We start from the raw sequence: 18,280 nt of genomic DNA, 5'->3' as shown, positions 1-18,280 counted from the left end.
AATATGTTCTCTCAGGATCGTGGACCTTCATGACTCCAGTATCAGAATTGAAATTCAAGGTCTCACAATGATAGTCTGAAAATATTACAGTAATAGATAGATACTGTGACTGAAGTCACAGTGATTTGTGCTGGCTCTTACAAACCGGGACGTCTGGTCACCGTACCCTATAGATCTGGAACGGTAAAAAATACAGAATGACGCTTAGTGAGGAAAAAAAGCCCGTTTTTCATGGATCGTTCTGGGTCAGTGATCTGGATCAGCACGAAAAGTCTCATCTCATCTCATTATCTCTAGCTGCTTTATCCTGTTCTACAGGGTCACAGGCAAGCTGGAGCCTATCCCAGCTGACTACGGGCGAAAGGCGGGGTACACCCTGGACAAGTCGCCAGGTCATCACAGGGCTGACACATAGACACAGACAACCATTCACACTCACATTCACACCTACGGTCAATTTAGAGTCACCAGTTAACCTAACCTGCATGTCTTTGGACTGTGGGGGAAACCGGAGCACCCGGAGGAAACCCACGCAGACACGGGGAGAACATGCAAACTCCGCACAGAAAGGCCCTCGCCAGCCACGGGGCTCGAACCCAGACCTTCTTGCTGTGAGGCAACAGCCCTAACCACTACACCACCGTGCCGCCCAGCACGAAAAGTCATAGCAACTTATTTCAGCCCAGAGGTATTCTTCATGTGAAATTTGGAATGATTAGTTGAAAACCGAGGAAGAAATAGCACCCTAAAAATGTTAGAAGAAGAAGAAAGATCCTGAGTGAGAGTAACAATTTGCACTACTGCTGCTAGTGCAAATTAAATATGGGACATTATGCGTGGGCGGCACGGTGGTGTAGTTGTTAGCACTGTCGCCTCACAGCAAGAAGGTCCGGGTTCGAGCCCCGTGGCCGGCGAGGGCCTTTCTGTGCGGAGTTTGCATGTTCTCCCCGTGTCTGCGTGGGTTTCCTCCGGGTGCTCCGGTTTCCCCCACAGTCCAAAGACATGCAGGTTAGGTTAACTGGTGACTCTAAATTGACCGTAGGTGTGAATGTGAGTGTGAATGGTTGTCTGTGTCTATGTGTCAGCCCTGTGATGACCTGGTGACTTGTCCAGGGTGTACCCCACCTTTCGCCCGTAGTCAGCTGGGATAGGCTCCAGCTTGCCTGCGACCCTGTAGAACAGGATAAAGCGGCTAGAGATAATGAGATGAGATGAGATGAGATGAGATGAGACATTACGCGTAAAAAGGAAAAAACGAATAAAAACACTGATGGTAATGTCTGACCACATTACATATTCAAGATCACTTAACTGCTTCAAGGCCTGTGGATGATGTGAAAGAAAAGCATATGCTCATCCATTATCTGTAGCTGCTTTTCCTGTTCTACAGGGTCGCAGGAGCCTATCCCAGCTGACTATGGGCTAGAAGTGGGGTACACCCTGGACAAGTCGCCAGGTCATCGCAGGGCTGACACAGAGACAAACAACCATTCACGGTCAATTTAGAGTCACCAGTTAACCTAACCTGCATGTCTTTGGACTGTGGGAGAAACCAGAGCACCCGGAGGAAACCCACACGGACACGGGGAGAACATTCAAACTCCACACAGAAAGGCCCTCATCAGCCACGGGGCTCGAACCCGGACCTTCTTGCTGTGAGGCGACAGACTACACCACCATGCCGCCTTGCGTATGTGCATACTTACCTAAAATAAGTCCTTGTAGTGGCACGTAATAATGCTAAATTTGCACCAATACCATACCTAGTATTGCGTGTGTGTGTGTGTGTGTGTGTGTGTGTGTGTGTGTGTGTGTGTGGTGGTTGGTTTTCACTGATTGTTAATTGTAAATGTTTTTTTCCCCCCTTCAGCATACTAATCTATTCAAAACATTTACATATCATTTTTAGTTTTTACATTTTAATTAAACAAAAAATATCCAATCAGTGATTTTTTTCTCCATCTTGTTTACTTTATTTGTTTGCTTTAAAGATGGCATTTAAGGTGAAAGTTTTTTAACAAAAAAAAAAAAATCAAATGCACAATTAGCTCTGAATAATATTGTTTTTTTTCCCCCAGGGGTTGCAAAGTCCCTCTGTAAATTATTACATAAATAAAAAAAACAAAACAAAAATGTATCGTTATCATCATCACACAGTCAAATGCTTACAAATACCCTTTACAATACACAAAGTGAATAATTAGACTGGATGACCCAAACGCTCTCTTAAATATATGCACTGTTTTTATAAATAAATCTGTTATTAATTACCTGTTTTATATTTCTATGCTGCAATTCCAAAAAAAAAAAAAAAAAACCTTCTGTTTGGTTTTAAAGGATTCACAACAGAGAACAGATGCATATTTACATATTTCATATCCCTTCATATTGGTGCTTTTCATGAATTCTTTACAAATATAAGGTAAGTGGTTTTATGTGTTAAGTGTTTAGTAAAATTGAGTTGTATAAGTTAAGATTTGAGATATGTACATCCATTGTACATATTGATGAATTTGATATAACCTCAATAGAGGATGTTTTAAGGATAATAAATAATACATTTCATTAAAGCACCCCTGGTAAAGTGATAGTTTTGAATATGATGCTTCTGTGGATTTATTTTAACAAATCTGACATGGCTTCTGCTTTGCTTTCAATATGTATTTGGTTGTGTTGGATTGCATTCTGCTGTCTTCATTTGGTTGGCTGATATTCTGAATTTACCCTTAGAGTGGAGAGTTTGTAAAAATAAATAAATAAATAAATAAAATAACGAGACGAGACAGAATGGAGCTTGAAACAAAACAAAACACAAGTATATATCAGCAAGAAATGGACTACAAGAAAGAAGGGTATAAAAGTCCATTCCTATTGCCCTGTGTCTTAAATGTGTAGAAAACCCAGATACATGACCAATCATGAATCAGCTGTCGCTGTACCATTTCCTCTTTAAAACAGTACTTCATATTGCAAAAGCACTGAAATTGCATTGCTGTTGTCCCCCCTCAGTTTTACTTTTCAAAGGCAAATGAATCCACTAATCACCTCTTAAGCTTGTATGTAACATTTAACAGGGAGAAAATGGACTACAGAAGTATATATTTGATCTAAACATCATGATCATCATTATTATCATTCTGAGATGTACAGAAAGAAATGACCAATCATGAATCAGCTATTGCTTTACCCCACATCAGATAAATTCACTGGTTAAACAATATCCTTATTCTTACTTTGCGGAGTCACACAAACTAAAAGACACTCTAACTATCACTTTAGGGCATGTCATTAGAAATACAGAATGCATACTTCACGGAGCAATTATCTTGGTACACTTAGAAAGTGGCTAAGAGATCCTCTGGATTTGAGAAAACATTCTACCTGCAAACCCACAGTTGGAGATAGTGCTAGAACATCGAGACATGCCGCATGTCTCGTTCCCTGATGCTTCGTCTTGCTGCGGACACAGTGTCAATGACCACTAGTGAAAGATATCTGGGATACAACCAAGGCCCATTCTTCTTCAACAAGTACTTAACATAGTAGCATTAATATCATCCTGTCAACGATTTAGGACATCACTTGCAAGCCTATTTAGACCCTACGTTGCATTACGGTACATCCAAACGCAACAGTGAGATTGAGAGGTACTAAATATGGTTGTACGCAGGAACTGGCTTCTTGTCAGAAAATCTTCCTTTTCTGAAACATCAGTAAAATAGATTAAAATATTGGCTCCAGCCAACAGAATTATAAATTTGGTAAATTTGGGCAAGTTATAGTCTATATAGTATAGACTAAAGCAAATTTGGCCAAGCACTTTGTTGGGAACTAGCAGCCACTGTGTCCCTTTCGGTCGAGGCTTCAGGGAAGGATCGCGATTCATTTAGCTTTGATCTCTGTGTAGACAGTAGTGTCGTCCCCCCTTCCCAATCCTCCCTCTCGGGGTCGCCCGAGAAAGTTCAGCTCTCGCCTCTCCATGCCTGCAGTCGAGCCAACATGCTGGTAATCGCTGTCTTCTCCCTGCAAAAATAGAGCAAGGAATTACTGCCTTCAGAGTCAATTACTGGATGGCCTTAACAATTTTTCCCCATTGTGTATTCTGATAAAATAATGACATGAGTTGGCAATCAAAAGCAGGTTGTTAGGTTAAATGTAGCAAAGCCAAAGGAGCCAAGCATTGGTATCTTGTTAGGCAATAACTAATCTAATGCAAGCACGATAGATTACAACCAGAATGAAAAACAATTTTTAAGAAAATATATTCTCATTGTACTACAGTTTGGTTTCTACATTGTTTACAGGGACTACTTGTACACCTCAGCTGTTGATTTGTTAGCCTTACCGTGCTCTCTTCTAGGATGGAATTAAACTTAGAGCCCAGCAGCTCAGTCTTAAGCTGTTAAGTTATGGGAAAGACAAAAGAGACAGAGAATGCAGAAAAGCAATGAAGGAGGAAAGAATAGTCAGGAAATGCTTTGAAGCAAAGGCCACACTCTACCATCAGACATGCAAAATAATCACACCTAGACTCCTAGAACATTCCACTATGTAATACTGGGAAACAACTACTTTATAGACAAATAAAAACCCATGCTATTTCCTTGACATAATGTTTTTCTTTTACAAAATGTTTTTGCTTTATAACTCGTTACTGAACATCAGATAATCCAGTGAAAATACTGTTCAAGTACAGGACAATTACTGTAAGGCTATATTCACATTACCAGGTTGAAGTGACACAAATCGAATTTTCTGAGCCACCTTCTCACAGTCCGACATCAGATACATATCTGGCCATGTGAGTTTAATGAGAATGGCCAGATTGGAATTTATGTAGCTTTTTCCTAAACACGTTTTCTGGGATGCTCTATGTGAATATCACTGTCATCATCATTCAGTGACGGGGTATGGCAAAACAACAATGGAGGACAACAGCAGCAGTGACTATATTCACTGAAGGATAGGAAAATTCTGTGAATTACTTAATATTTGGGGAAAATTAATGAATTCAAACAAAACGGTAAGGAAACTAGTGAACCTGAGCAGTGTTTGAAACAATCGCCCATGAAATGGCAAAGAAATGGGCAGAAACAAATGTAAATAAAATGCTAAAGAAAAATAAAGTGCCCCAAGGCTAAGTTCAAATTGGCAAAACACTTCAATCAACCTAGAGGTCATGGTTGCTAAATGTGCCCCTTTTCTGAACAACTAGACTGCATTTTGGGTGATAAATCCCCATTTTTCTTCCATGGAAATGCTCAACAGCTCTTAGATCAAAGCAGGGGCGGAGCTAAAGGGTGGCCGGGGGGCATGGCCACCCCAGGGCACGCCTTGGCCCCGCCCTGGCCACCCCAGGGCCGGACAATAAAATTTATAAAACCGATATGTCCCACGAAATGTTAGTTCCACCCGCTGGATTTTTGTTCCACCTATTTGGTTTCTGCGGGGATGCATATTACCGTAGCACATAAACATTTCACGCGTTCAAGCAGCAGGTGGTATCAAATAGTCATGCTCTAGTCCGACAACACAACAACCTACGTGAACGTGCGATTAATTTGGGATGCAAGTTATTCATCTCTTATACTCTCTTCAAGTTTTCTCACCTTGTAGACATACAGTTACAATTCTGTCCTCAGACAATTCAGAGTTTCCAGAAATCTCCACTCTGCCCGGGGTTTTCAAAAGTATCCGTTTTCAGTGATTGAAACCTTCATTTACATGTAAATGCAACCGTATAGATAAATATGCGTCTTTATAGATATCCGGCTACAGTGGGATTTGTGCTGTGTGCACACATAGATAGATACTAGATAGATAGAAAGCAAAATGTCGGTGGTTTTCGATTGTACGACTCAAAAGAGAAAATTACGTCGGCAAGTTAGCTGTCTGTGAATCACTTTGCTCACTCTAACCGCAGAATGCAACTTTTAAAGTTAATGTTCGTCTGTTACATGAAAATATAGAGATGTTGTGTGCTACTGGTGGGAGTACACATTGATTAAAAATTGTCACACTCATACATACACAACACTCATGTATTCTCTCAACACACACTCTCCCCCTACCCCTCTCATGCACCACATTTCTATACTTACATGTAACACACTCACTCATACACAACACTTATGCACTCTTTTAACACACTGTCTATCTCATTCTCACACACACACGCACACAATTTGTGCACTACATTTCTATATTTACATGTAACCAGGGGTTAAATTGGGCCGGGGCTGTCTGGGGCTGAGCCCCGGCACATAAGCTCGGAGCGGATGGCATATGATCACGCACACATCAAAAGCAACAAACCCTTTTCACGATTTTCAGTTCTGAATAATTAAATATCGTTTTATTAATCAATAAACCCATAACTTTTATGAGATAGATCATAGTTTTCCTGATAACAAGATGACCTGTCAAAGCTATTTAGAACAGAACTTGCGATCAGAGGTTCTGGTTTCTGGAACACTGCGTGGGTTGCCAATTCCGCTTTTTATAAGCGACTTTGGGGTTTCTTTTTTTGTGAGCTCGCTTTAAAAAAAATCAGAAGTCGTGGTTTGCGGGGTTTTGGGCTTGTGTTTCAGCATTGTGACTTGTTTATAATTTTCTCCGTACACCGTCTCCCCTTTTACTTGCATACGATCCTAATCCATCAGAGGTGCTTGAACGAACTGTCTGTGCATTTGGCGAGTTCAATTTCCATAGTCCCCAGTTATCGACAGAAATTAGCCAGGGGGAAGGGGGAGATGTCAGTTAAAGTTAGCTACTGAGATTGACCAAAAGTTGAGCCTAACGTTGCCTCAAGTTAGCTACCTTTGGCAAACATAAACAAAACACTCGTCTTGTGCTCTAGCCTTAATTAACTGTCGATACAGACATGCCAAATAAATAATTGAATACATAATAATAACAGGGCGGCACGGTGGTGTAGTGATTAGCACTGTCGCCTCACAGCAAGAAGGTCCTGGGTTCAAGCCCTGGGGCCGGCGAGGGCCTTTCTGTGTGGAGTTTGCATGTTCTCCCCGTGTCCGCGTGGGTTTCCTCCGGGTGCTCCGGTTTCCCCCACAGTCCAAAGACATGCAGGTTAGGTTAACTGGTGACTCTAAATTGACCGTAGGTGTGAATGTGAGTGTGAATGGTTGTCTGTGTCTATGTGTCAGCCCTGTGATGACCTGGCAACTTGTCCAGGGTGTACCCCGCCTTTCGCCCATAGTCAGCTGGGATAGGCTCCAGCTTGCCTGCGACCCTGTAGAAAGATAAAGCGGCTAGAGATAATGAGATGAGATGAGATAATAATAACAATAATAATAAATGCTTCCAATGTTATAGTGTTGTTTGTATTTGGTTGCATTCACTGCATGAATATATTTGATTGACAATTTGACTGACAGTGTTTTGGCATATTTAACATTTATCCTCCAAAATAAATCAACTGTTTTGGTTTAAGATTGTGCAAGCCTTCAAATTTTCTCACTGAACATTTCTCCTTCACATTTTTCACCTGTCGGCATGTGACAAGATTTAACATGATATTGCTCAACCTACCTCTGTAAAGTCAGCTAACAACTTATTAAAATGCACCAGAATTCAGCAAATAACATGTATGATAATAAAAAACTTCTGGGGGAGGACCCCCAGACCCCCCACTAATCATTTCCTTCAAACCAATGTACAACAACCTGTACAATCTGTTACACTGGCCAACCAATCTACATTCAAACTGCCATAATGTGTAGGGGGGCACTACAAGACACACATAGGCCTACAACACACAGATAAGGTGTATATCTCTGTGCAATATGATATGGTTATCAAATTAGAGGGTTATTTTCCAAAAAGTATATTGGGGCAGGGCGGCGGGGGCAGGGGCGGGTACGAGGCAGAGCCCCCCCACATAACCAATCCCAATTTAACCCCTGCATGTAACATTCATACACTCTCAACACAGACACACAACTCATGCACTAAATTTTTATATTTAAATGTAACACTCATGCACTGTCTTAACTCTCTCTCTCTCACTCATATATGAACACATACTTCACTCTCTTAACACACACTATGTCTTTCTCTCACTCACTATAAGATACAACTCATGCACTCTCAGCACACACCCTCTCTTACACACACCACTCATGCATGATGCACTACATTTCTATATTTACATGTAACACACTCACTGGTATACACAACACTCATGCAGTCTGAACACACACTCACCCCCACACCGTCCATGCACTACATTTCTATATTCACATATAACACACACAACACTCATGCACTCTGAACATACACTCTCTCTCACACACACACAACTTATGCACTTCATTTTTGTATTTACATGTAACATATCTTCACACACACACACACACACACACACACACACACACACACACACACACACACAATTCGTATACTACAGCTCTATCTACATGCAGTGCACATACTTCCCCCCTCTCTCTCTCACACACACACCACTCATGCTCTACACCTCATCTATGTCATGTTACAGTACATCCAGAGCATTTTTTAACATAGTTACTGGGAGACCAAATGGTCTCCCAGTGGCCAGATTTGGTCTCCTAGTCAGTGCCAAACCAGCTTCACTGGGAGACCAAATTTTAAACCAAGTTATGTCTTATCATTTGGTTCAATCAGTTGCAATTAATTAACCAAGTACCATGTAAGTATACATTTAACAAGGAAAACTTGGCACTGCATTGACTATGTTGATATTATGCTGGCTGAAACGAGGATTTGTAATGCGGCAATTTGCATCACAGAATATGCCGCAGCGGTGCAGCCGCATGGACTCTGGGGCCTGTGATTGTATTGCCCAGACCAGTTGGTCTCCTAGTGGAAAATCCTTAAAAAATGCTCTGAGTACATCAGTGTAACACTTTGACTCACTCACTCGCACACACAAACACATTTTGTAACTCAACACATTTAGTTTGTACAGTACTTACAATGGACAATATCACAACATGTTGTAAGTGTTTACATATGTTGTATGTATGAGTTAAGTATACAAGTATTTTCCTTTTCCTGAGCAAAGCACTCTTTATTCAAGCCTGACTAATATCCTTACTACTTCCCAGGTGCCTGGGACAGGTGATCTTTTAGTTTTTACTTTTGCATTTTAGTAGTGATCGTTAAAATCCTGATGCTTAACTAGAGTAAACAAGTTGGATGGCTTCTTTGTTTTGCAGATGCTTTATGTTACATAAATAAATTAATACATTAATTTCTGACCTCTTGGCTCACATGGGTTTTGTTCATGAGTTAGGCACCAGATATGCCACCAGATACATCAGAATACAGGAAATCAAATCTAGCTAATTCAAAATTTCCTGGGGGAGGACCCCCAGAACCCCCCCCCCCTTTATTTAGTCACAGCATGGCCACCCCTTGTATATCCTGGGCCCCCCTTTGGCCACCCCATGTAAAAAATCCTGGCTACGCCACTGGATCAAAGAGGAACACAACCCAAGCTTGGACTACGAGTGAATTTATTTGTTGCTTCTACTATGATGGAATGTCTCACAGAAGTGTCACTCATTTATTGCTCGTGATGCATCCATTCAGGGTGTTTTGGGGGACAGGTGCAGTCACATTAAAGACAGATATGAGTCACTTGCAGTTACATATGTGAACTGTCAAAAGAGACAGCTCAAATTTGAGCAAAAATTCAGGATTTAGCAATGAAGCTAGTAATGTGAACATAGTCTACGACATCCAATGCGAGTATGAAGGAAGTGTCCTTTGACATTTTAGTGAGGATGCTAAAAATAATAAGCACTATTCATATTTGTGCTAAAATTAAGCAGACTCTTATAGTCCAAAATAAACGACAGAATCTTGAATAGATGTTGACTGTACAGTATCAAATAAATGAGATTAAAAGCTTGTGGTTTTGGTGCCATTGCAAAGCATGTAACAACCCCAAGACATCAGCAAAACACCACTATAAACAACTGCACATGTAACAATAGTATTATCATCATAATTCATCGTCATAATATCTCACCACTTTTTTCCTGAGACTTTGTTTGTCCTTCTTGACTGCGCTGTAGTACATGGAGGGATTCTCCACTCTAGAGCCCACGTCTGGCCCAGGGTTGCCATTCTCTCTGGAGGTTGGAGTCAGAGGATCAGACTCTGTCTCACACGGAACGATGCTATTGACTAGCTCAGGGCAACACTGTAAGCCTGGGCATCCATTTTGAGAAAGGCAGATACCTCCCTAACCAAGAGGCTCTTGTGAATTGCTTTTTTGGTTCCATTGTCAAAATGGGTGGGACTGTTTTTTAACTGTTGTTGGGAGCATAATAGTGGTTGTACATTTGCTGAAGCACTTGAGGTTAAGTGCCCTTGCTTTGTTTAGCTTAGCTTAGTGTTTGAGGCTAGAAAGCAATGGAAGGCAAATCAAAGTTTTGTTAGTCTGGTCATCTGTAGTCCACATCATGGCCAACACTGTCATTTTGTTTGCCAACTCGTTGCATGTACCATCTTACCATTTGATCAAATTGTTTCAGCTCTGAATGGGTCATGTATATAGCAAGATCCAAAAGAAACACATTTGAGTATGGATGACTAGGCTTTGGTGTTTCCTTGCTTTGCCCCTTTCCCCAGATCTGTCCAATGGGTAAAGTACTCACTTTTTGTTGTTTTGTCCAACATATCTTACAGCTGCAATGATAAAAGCAATAACTGCCACTCCTCCAATGGTTCCCACTATTACAGCCATCAGGTATTTTTCTGAAACATGATACAAATGTCTTGATTGATATTAATGTCAAAATAAGAGAAATGGTTGCAATCACCCATCATAATCATTATCGTCATTATATTTTCAAAAATAGCATCACAAATTTGTCATTGATACATTCAACTAATTTGATCACAAGTAAGATAGCCTCCAGGAAGGGTAGTTAATTCCTGACCAAGAAAAATCCTGATTCTTTGACTTCCTAAATCCCACCATATAATTATATGACCAAACTCATGCACTTCTTCCAGCTTGTCCCATTTATGTGTGTGGGGTTGCTGGCGTGTGGATCCAATTGCTCCACATGTCAATTTACTGGAGCATAGTTTTACACCAAATGCCCTTCCTGCTGCAACCCTCCCATTTCCTGGCTTGGGAAACAACCATTCACACCTATGGACAATTTAGAGCAGCCAGTTAACCTAACTGCACGTCTTTGGACTGTGGGTGAAGCAGGAGACATGGGGACAACATACAAACTCCACACAGAAAAGTCCCCGCCCGCCACTGGGCTCAAACTCAGAGCCTGCTTGCTGTGAGGTGACAGTGCTAACCACTACACCATCGTGCCGCCCCACAAATACCTGAGCTGCCAAAATATTTCAGTTCAATAAATCTGTTGAATTAAGTTTATTAAGATTTTATAATAACGTAGGATCTTAAGGTTATCTCATGAACTCACTTTCTTGCTGAAGCTCTAGCCGGATCGACTGAGAGCCAAAAATGTTAGAGATGCTGCAGTGTACATGAACACCCATGTCTTCGTTGTTCTCCCGGTCACCTTTCTCCCTCAGTTTGATCATGCCAGTTGATGTATAGCCATCTGAATGTGTGTAGTAGTTGAAACGGCCATTTGTCTCATTAATGGTGATATTGAAGTCAGGCAGGTAGAATACTATGGATGGCTCAGGATTCCCTGTGGCTATGCAGACACACTGCACGCCTTCTCGCACTATGGTGCACTTGGAATCATCCAGGAAAATGGGAGCAACTATGGGGACAGACATAAGGGTCAGGAATTTCTACATTTAGTTTGAAATAAAAATATTTAATTTATATAAATCTGTTTTTAAAATGAAACCAGAATTTCTGAATATTCTCAGGCTTAATATGTCCCTTATTTGCTGTGTCATTCAAAGTTTATCTTCCTTCAAGCTCAGAAATTTGATCAACTTTCAGTTAACTCACACTCCACGGTGACATTTAGAGAGCTGCTCGCTCGGCCATATTCATTCTCAGCCAGGCAGCGGTATGTGCCATCGGTCTGTGGGTTGATATCTGTAAGCTCGAGTATGGACAGCTCTCCAGCTTTTATGGTTCCCACCAGCTCTCCATCCTTAAGCCAGGTAAGTGTAGGGACAGGATTGCCCTGACTGCTGCAATGGAGAGCCAGAGAGGAGTCCTCCATCACCACCAGAGAAGCATTCACCACTGGCTCTCTTGGAGGATCTATAGTACAACCCATCAAACAAAATAAAGAGAGTGAGCTTGGGGTAAATTGAGAAATAAAGATGTAAGATATGAAAAAACAGGAAATGTACAGTAACAAGATGGATGTATAGACTCACATCTGACAGCCAAGTACATGGAGCTGTTCATTGTCCCATAGCCATTGTCCCCTACACAGGTGTATAAACCTTCCTGCTCTGCAGTCAGGGACTCCAAATAAAGAGAAGCATTTGAGGCAGTTTCTGACATCAGTTGTTCATCCCCAAATAACCATGAAATCTGTGGCATAGGGTTGCTATCCACATCACAGTGAAGTACTACAGAGTTCCCCTCCATTACCTCCTGAGAGACATTTACCCAAACTTTGCGAGGTGCATCTATAGAGAGAATGTATGGAATACATATAATTGGGCAGCAGGAACAACATTCTCTAACATGCATTTTAGTGTTTCATTCAAAACAGCTGCATTCTACAGCACTTATTGCTTACAGCTTAATGGAGCTAACTGAATTATCCTTGACTCACCACCACCACCCAAAAAACATGGGATTTTCTTCAAACATGGGATTTTCATGAGGTCTTATGCCATATGAGGTCTTATGCTGTTGCTGAACTTTACTGCCAGTAATCAGGCAATAGTGTGATTATACTGGTTTCCTTCAAAAGCAATTTAGCTTGTAAGTGTATGTTAATGGTTTGTGTGCTCACACTTGACATCCAGGGAGATGAGACGCTCATAGACAAAAGTAGCGTTGGGGTACTGGACTCTACAGCCCACCAGTTGACCATTGTGCATAGCTTTGGGTGTGAAAGTAAGTGTGCTAGACATCACTGCTGTGTTGCTTTCCTCCAGATAGTCTGATGTAAAAAGAGGGTCAGGGAGATAGTCTGTGTACATCCAGTGGATCTCAGGAGTCATGTCAGGACAGTTGTCTGGAACATAGCAAGTCAAATCCAAGCTCTGATCACTGACTATTTCTTCTGGGATGTCAATGTTGGGCTGGTCTAAGAAGGAAGCAGAGGTTTCAAATACTTAGTTATTGAGGCATTTGTTTTCATTAACCAGTGGACAGAACTTAACAGATTAGAAATCCAAATGTGTCTCTCAATATCATTTATAGTTAACTATGAGGACATTTCATAGTCTGTCTTATTATAGTATTATAGTGTTCTTACCCAACACCTTGAGCTCAGTGAAATCTGGGTAGGTATAAATGTTTGCTCCTCCAAGATCGGCTCTGAAGTAGTACTTCCCTGCATGCTCAGCTCCAAGGTTGCTGATTTGCAGCGTGCAGTTCTTCTGTGACAGGTCGCCCAGGAGCTTGGTACGGCCTTTGTAGCTTTCATGCACAATGTCTGTGCGAGATTTGTAAACCACTGGAGGGAAGAGCTGTGGATAGGGCTGGGCAAAATACCAGATTCCATGGGTGCCCCTGTATGGCCTGACTCCTGAGGGGTATATGAATGTGCATGGGATTACCACACAGGAGTTAGTCATGGCTGAGATGTCCCTGGGCATCCAAACATTCCATTGAGCATGTATATCTGTATAAAAAAAAGTGAGGGGGAATTTAAATTCTGAATTTAAATTCTGTGACATTTAAACATTCACGAGAGGAAAAAATAATCTTGCAACAAGCATGTCATTTTCAGTCGAACATTGATGCCTTATGTAACAGAAAAGCAGCTATTACCTCGTACAAGTAGCAGTAAAGGCAGCAGCAATTCCAAGGACTTCATAGTGGCAGTTTAACTCAGGACCATTAACCTTAAAACATTTCACAACAAATGGTCCATCATTAAATCACCTTAAATATACAAAGGACACACCTTTGGACACTGTGAATATTCTTGTATAAACCAGAAATAAATAGTAGCATGAATATTCATGAATATTTACTATAGCTAATCAGCAGAATTTATTTTACCAGTTGCTGTACAATATACTTATTATAAAACATAACACAAAAGTCAATTTAGCATTCATCCATTATCTGTAGCCGCTTATCCTGTGCAGGGTCGTGGGCAAGCTAGAGCTTATCCCAGCTGACAATGGGCGAGAGGCGGGGTACACCCTGGACAAGTCGCCGGATCATCACAGGGCTGACACAAACAACCATTCACACTCACGGTCAATTTAGAGCCACCAGTTAACCTAACCTGCATATCTTTGGACTGTGGGGGAAACCGGAGCACCCGGAGGAAACCCACACAGATATGGGGAGAACATGCAAACTCCACACAGAAAGGCCCTCGCCGGCCACGGGGCTCGAACCCAGAACCTTCTTGCTGTGAGGCAACAGTGCTAACCACTACACCACCGTGCCGCCCCCACTTTAGCATTCAAGTGAATATAAAATTATTGAAAGACTAAATATGATAAAAGCATATCAGTATTGTATTTTGCCTGATTTGGCTTTGTGATGTGTTATGATAGGCTTAGCACTAGCTCATGATAACTAATGTTTTGATTATTACATACATCATATTAAGTCAATTGGCAAGAACCACCTTGAATTGCATGAACTACAGGCAACTGCTGTCTTTATAATAACACATTTGATTTCTAACACTATTGAATCAGCTGCCTTTCTGTCTTCTCTAAACACAGCAGATATCAGATAAAGGTGACCAGAATGAATGGCCATGACATTAGACTTCGTCATGAGCAACAAGCATTATCTTGATCACACACAGACCACAACACAATTATCCATACATTAGACCCTCAGCATCTGATGTCTACAGAGCTGCAGTGTGTGGGAGAACAGAATAGCTTAGTGTGATGTCAGACTTTGCATCTTCGTGACACAAATACCGTTACCATGGTTTGGTGATGACGCCTCATTCAGAAATTATTAGCCAGAATGCAATGGCATCACCAACTGCTTCAGTTTATTTACAGGCTGCAATGGTGTGCTGTCAGTGTGTGTCCTCTAGTTAAGCCCCCACACACACAATTATAATTTCTTTTGCTCTTTCTTTTTTTCTGTCTCACACGCAAACACACATGCACACAATCAATCAAACAAACAAAACAAAACAAAAAAACAACCACGTCCTTATGAACAGATGGGCACCACAGATGGGGAGATTTGGAATGGACTGTTTAAGAAATCTCCATGATGAACTTTTTTGACAATTCCCCAAATGGTTCAAGCTCATAAGCCTGACTCACTGAGCAAAACATAAAACTTCTGTTCATTTTTTTTTTCTAAGAAAGACATAACCGTGAGTAATTGATGCTTTGACAATCAACCACCAACCACTTGCTATACCAAAAGGAAGAAACACGTATTTATCATACACATATAACACGTAGCTGGAGATGATATAAAACCAGAGAAGTAGACAATGCTCACAAAAGATGCACAATATCCATGTACCAAGTCAAGTTTCTAGCATAAAAAAAACCACGCAGAAACTTTTGGCCAAATCTTTGTTGTTCTAAATAACTTTGGAAATGTTCTTAACCCCTTTAGACTCACTCATCAAAGCAGTGAAACATCCATGCCATCATATCTACAGCAAGAGTGTGACTAGGAGTAAACATCAGTGCTGCTCTAACACTGAAACATTGCCCAAGCTAAACAAACCCACCATTCATAGCAGACAAACAAGACTTTCACAGCATGGCCAAAGCACTTGCCTCATACCAGCTCCAGCTCGCTGCTCTGCTCTGGCCTTCTGAAGCCTAAAGCGTAATTCTTCCTGCTCTGTTTCTCCGAAAACTCCACTGCTTTGCCTCTCTTGGAAATCTCTGAAAGTCCGGGAGACAAAGACATGGTTAGGGAAAGGAGATGATAAAGGATGCATTAGTTATGGATATGTGTGAATGCTTGCAGTGGGCAGATTTGAATATGCAGACATTTCTCTCCATTCTCTAAACCCACACCAAAAATTCCTCTTCATTGGCATCCATCAATCTACTTTTCCATCTGTGGCTTCTCTGCGACCTGTGGAGATTATACTGTATCCACTGGTTATTATGCCTTAAAACTTCTCAATGTTCTTGGTGAAATTAGAACAGTGATCATAAAAAATAATTATGATCATTTATACAATTTAATATTGAATAAGACACACTCAAGGCACACTAAAAAAAAAGGTTAGTATGCCTGCTGGTGACTATATGAAGTTATCTCGTGGTTTCTGATGGGGATTTTGGTGATATAATTCAAACCAATCCTATTAGAATAATTCCAAATCGAATCCTATTACAATGCATTATAATGCAATTTATGAATAAATTATGCTGGCAAACACCAACATCATCTGGCTTCTCTTCAGATAATAAATATCAGATTTAATTTTTATGAACTATAGCTTCATCTCCAAAACTGAAACTGCTAGAGGCTATGCCAGAATCTCCAGATCTGGTTCTTTGCAGTAGGCAGAAAACAGAATAATATTGTTGGTATATGTAGGTTGAGCACCCTTTTGAATGGTATCTCATTTTTTGTAAGATGTCTGACTTCTGTAGATCTTGATGGTGAGGTTTTGAGCACTCCATTCACTGGACAAGTGAACAGCTTGTCCAATGAATATACAGTAGAATCACGTAGGAAAGACAGTCAGAGATGGAAGCACAACAAAGAAGACTGTATAAAGTTCATGGCATACAACATGCCACAGCATCCCACACACAGGGAAAAGTTGTTCCTACATATCATATAATCATCAGTGATGGGGCGAGAGAGAGAAAGAGAGAGAGACTCAAGAGGTTTAATCACGCATATACAGTGCCTGTTATGAGATAAACAGGGTGTAATCAGGGTGTAATTTCCTTCTAGTGTGTTTTTATCTTTGAAAATTCACTTTAGGATGCAATCTTTACGGTGGCACAGTGGTGTAGTGGTTAGCACTGTCGCTTCACAGCAAGAAGGTCTGGGTTCGAGCCCCGTGGCCGGCGAGGGCCTTTCTGTGTGGAGTTTGCATGTTCTCCCCGTGTCCACGTGGGTTTCCTCCGGGTGCTCCGGTTTCCCCCACAGTCCAAAAACATGCAGGTTAGGTTAACTGGTGACTCTAAATTGACCGTAGGTGTGAATGTGAGTGTGAATGGTTGTCTATGTCTATGTGTCAGCCCTGTGATGACCTGGCGACTTGTCCAGGGTGTACCTCGCCTTTCGCCCGTAGTCAGCTGGGATAGGCTCCAGCTTGCCTGCGACCCTGTAGAACAGGATAAAGCGGCTAGAGGAGATGAGATGCAATCTTTACTTTTAAAAAAGGAAAAATGTTGTATTTAAGTTATGAAGTTTTTTTTTTCTCTTAAGAACAGGCCGATGCACAGCTTGCCTTGTGGTTAGCCCATGACGCGCGCCCCATACGCTAGCACAGGTGCCCACTAAAATTACCCAAGGACCAGATGGTCTCAAAACATGACTACTCCCTTGCATTTGAGACTAGGCCTACTGTATATTTGTGCATAATCTATAAGCAAAGTCTTAATAAATGTAGTGTAATTGTGTGACAAAAAAATGTAAATATTATAAACACCAGTTAGAACTAATCCAAAACCAGTCTAGTTGAAGATGTATAATGATGCCCTATTTCATATGGGTTGATGCTGATCCATGATGAAAACCATCGTTCTGTAGCTGCGTGAAAACTGTGTGAGCTCCAGAATGACCATTTAGAGATCAGTGGCACTTCCCAGACTGGTGTCAATCAAGAAGAAATCATTTTGAACGACTACTTCATCTAAAACCTCCCATATTTGTATATTACAGCCTGCTTCCATTTCTTTAGATACTCAGACATTTGAAACCCATTTGACAGTTGCTCAGTTGTGGTCTTAGCCTTGTTTGTTCTCACGTTGTCTTGTAGATCATGAGCAACTGATTAGTCACCAAAATAACACTGTACATTGGCAAGTCTCGTACTTTCTCAAGCGAGCTTTGCTGTGTGTACTAGCAATGTTATTTATCTGCTGTCTACTGACTTTCAGCTATGGGCAGATGGTGGACTCAGTGGTCTCTCTGTGCTACGCTGTAGCTTCCTGCCCACACCTCAGGGTGGAGAGACAGAGGCTCAGTTCCAATTCCTATCATCTC

At 41.2% G+C, this 18,280-nt stretch overlaps 1 protein-coding gene across 2 annotated transcripts; it reads right to left on the bottom strand.

The window, feature by feature from the left end:
* Positions 1-2,528: 2,528 nt before the first annotated feature.
* On the bottom strand, positions 2,529-15,977 carry mag (myelin associated glycoprotein). 2 transcript variants are annotated; one of them, XM_060898148.1, is made up of 10 exons: positions 15,877-15,977; positions 13,922-13,995; positions 13,404-13,772; positions 12,936-13,232; positions 12,346-12,603; positions 11,966-12,226; positions 11,460-11,768; positions 10,668-10,767; positions 10,037-10,139; positions 2,529-4,023 (listed from the first exon to the last, which is right to left on the bottom strand). In XM_060898148.1, the coding sequence occupies exons 2-10, from the start codon at positions 13,965-13,967 to the stop codon at positions 3,883-3,885; spliced, it is 1,884 nt and encodes a 627-aa protein (XP_060754131.1). In that variant the 5' UTR covers positions 13,968-13,995; positions 15,877-15,977; the 3' UTR covers positions 2,529-3,882. The 2 variants fall into 2 exon arrangements, with proteins under 2 accessions (XP_060754131.1, XP_060754132.1); XM_060898149.1 differs by having other exon boundaries at positions 12,936-13,160.
* Positions 15,978-18,280: the final 2,303 nt, after the last annotated feature.

Source organism: Neoarius graeffei, chromosome 17 (genome assembly GCF_027579695.1).
Source record: "Neoarius graeffei isolate fNeoGra1 chromosome 17, fNeoGra1.pri, whole genome shotgun sequence".
Classification (NCBI taxonomy): Eukaryota; Metazoa; Chordata; class Actinopteri; order Siluriformes; family Ariidae; genus Neoarius; species Neoarius graeffei.
This window is presented reverse-complemented; position numbering and strand designations above follow the sequence as displayed.

Coding starts and splice junctions, on each gene's coding strand:
- mag (XM_060898148.1), bottom strand. CDS start 13,967: ATGAAGTCCTTGGAATTGCTGCTGCCTTTACTGCTACTTGTACGAG. Junction 12,227..12,345: donor CATGTACTTGGCTGTCAGAT/GTGAGTCTATAC, acceptor GTTGTACTATAG/ATCCTCCAAGAGAGCCAGTG. Junction 4,024..10,036: donor AAAGTCTCAGGAAAAAAGTG/GTGAGATATTAT, acceptor CTATTTTTGCAG/GGAGAAGACAGCGATTACCA.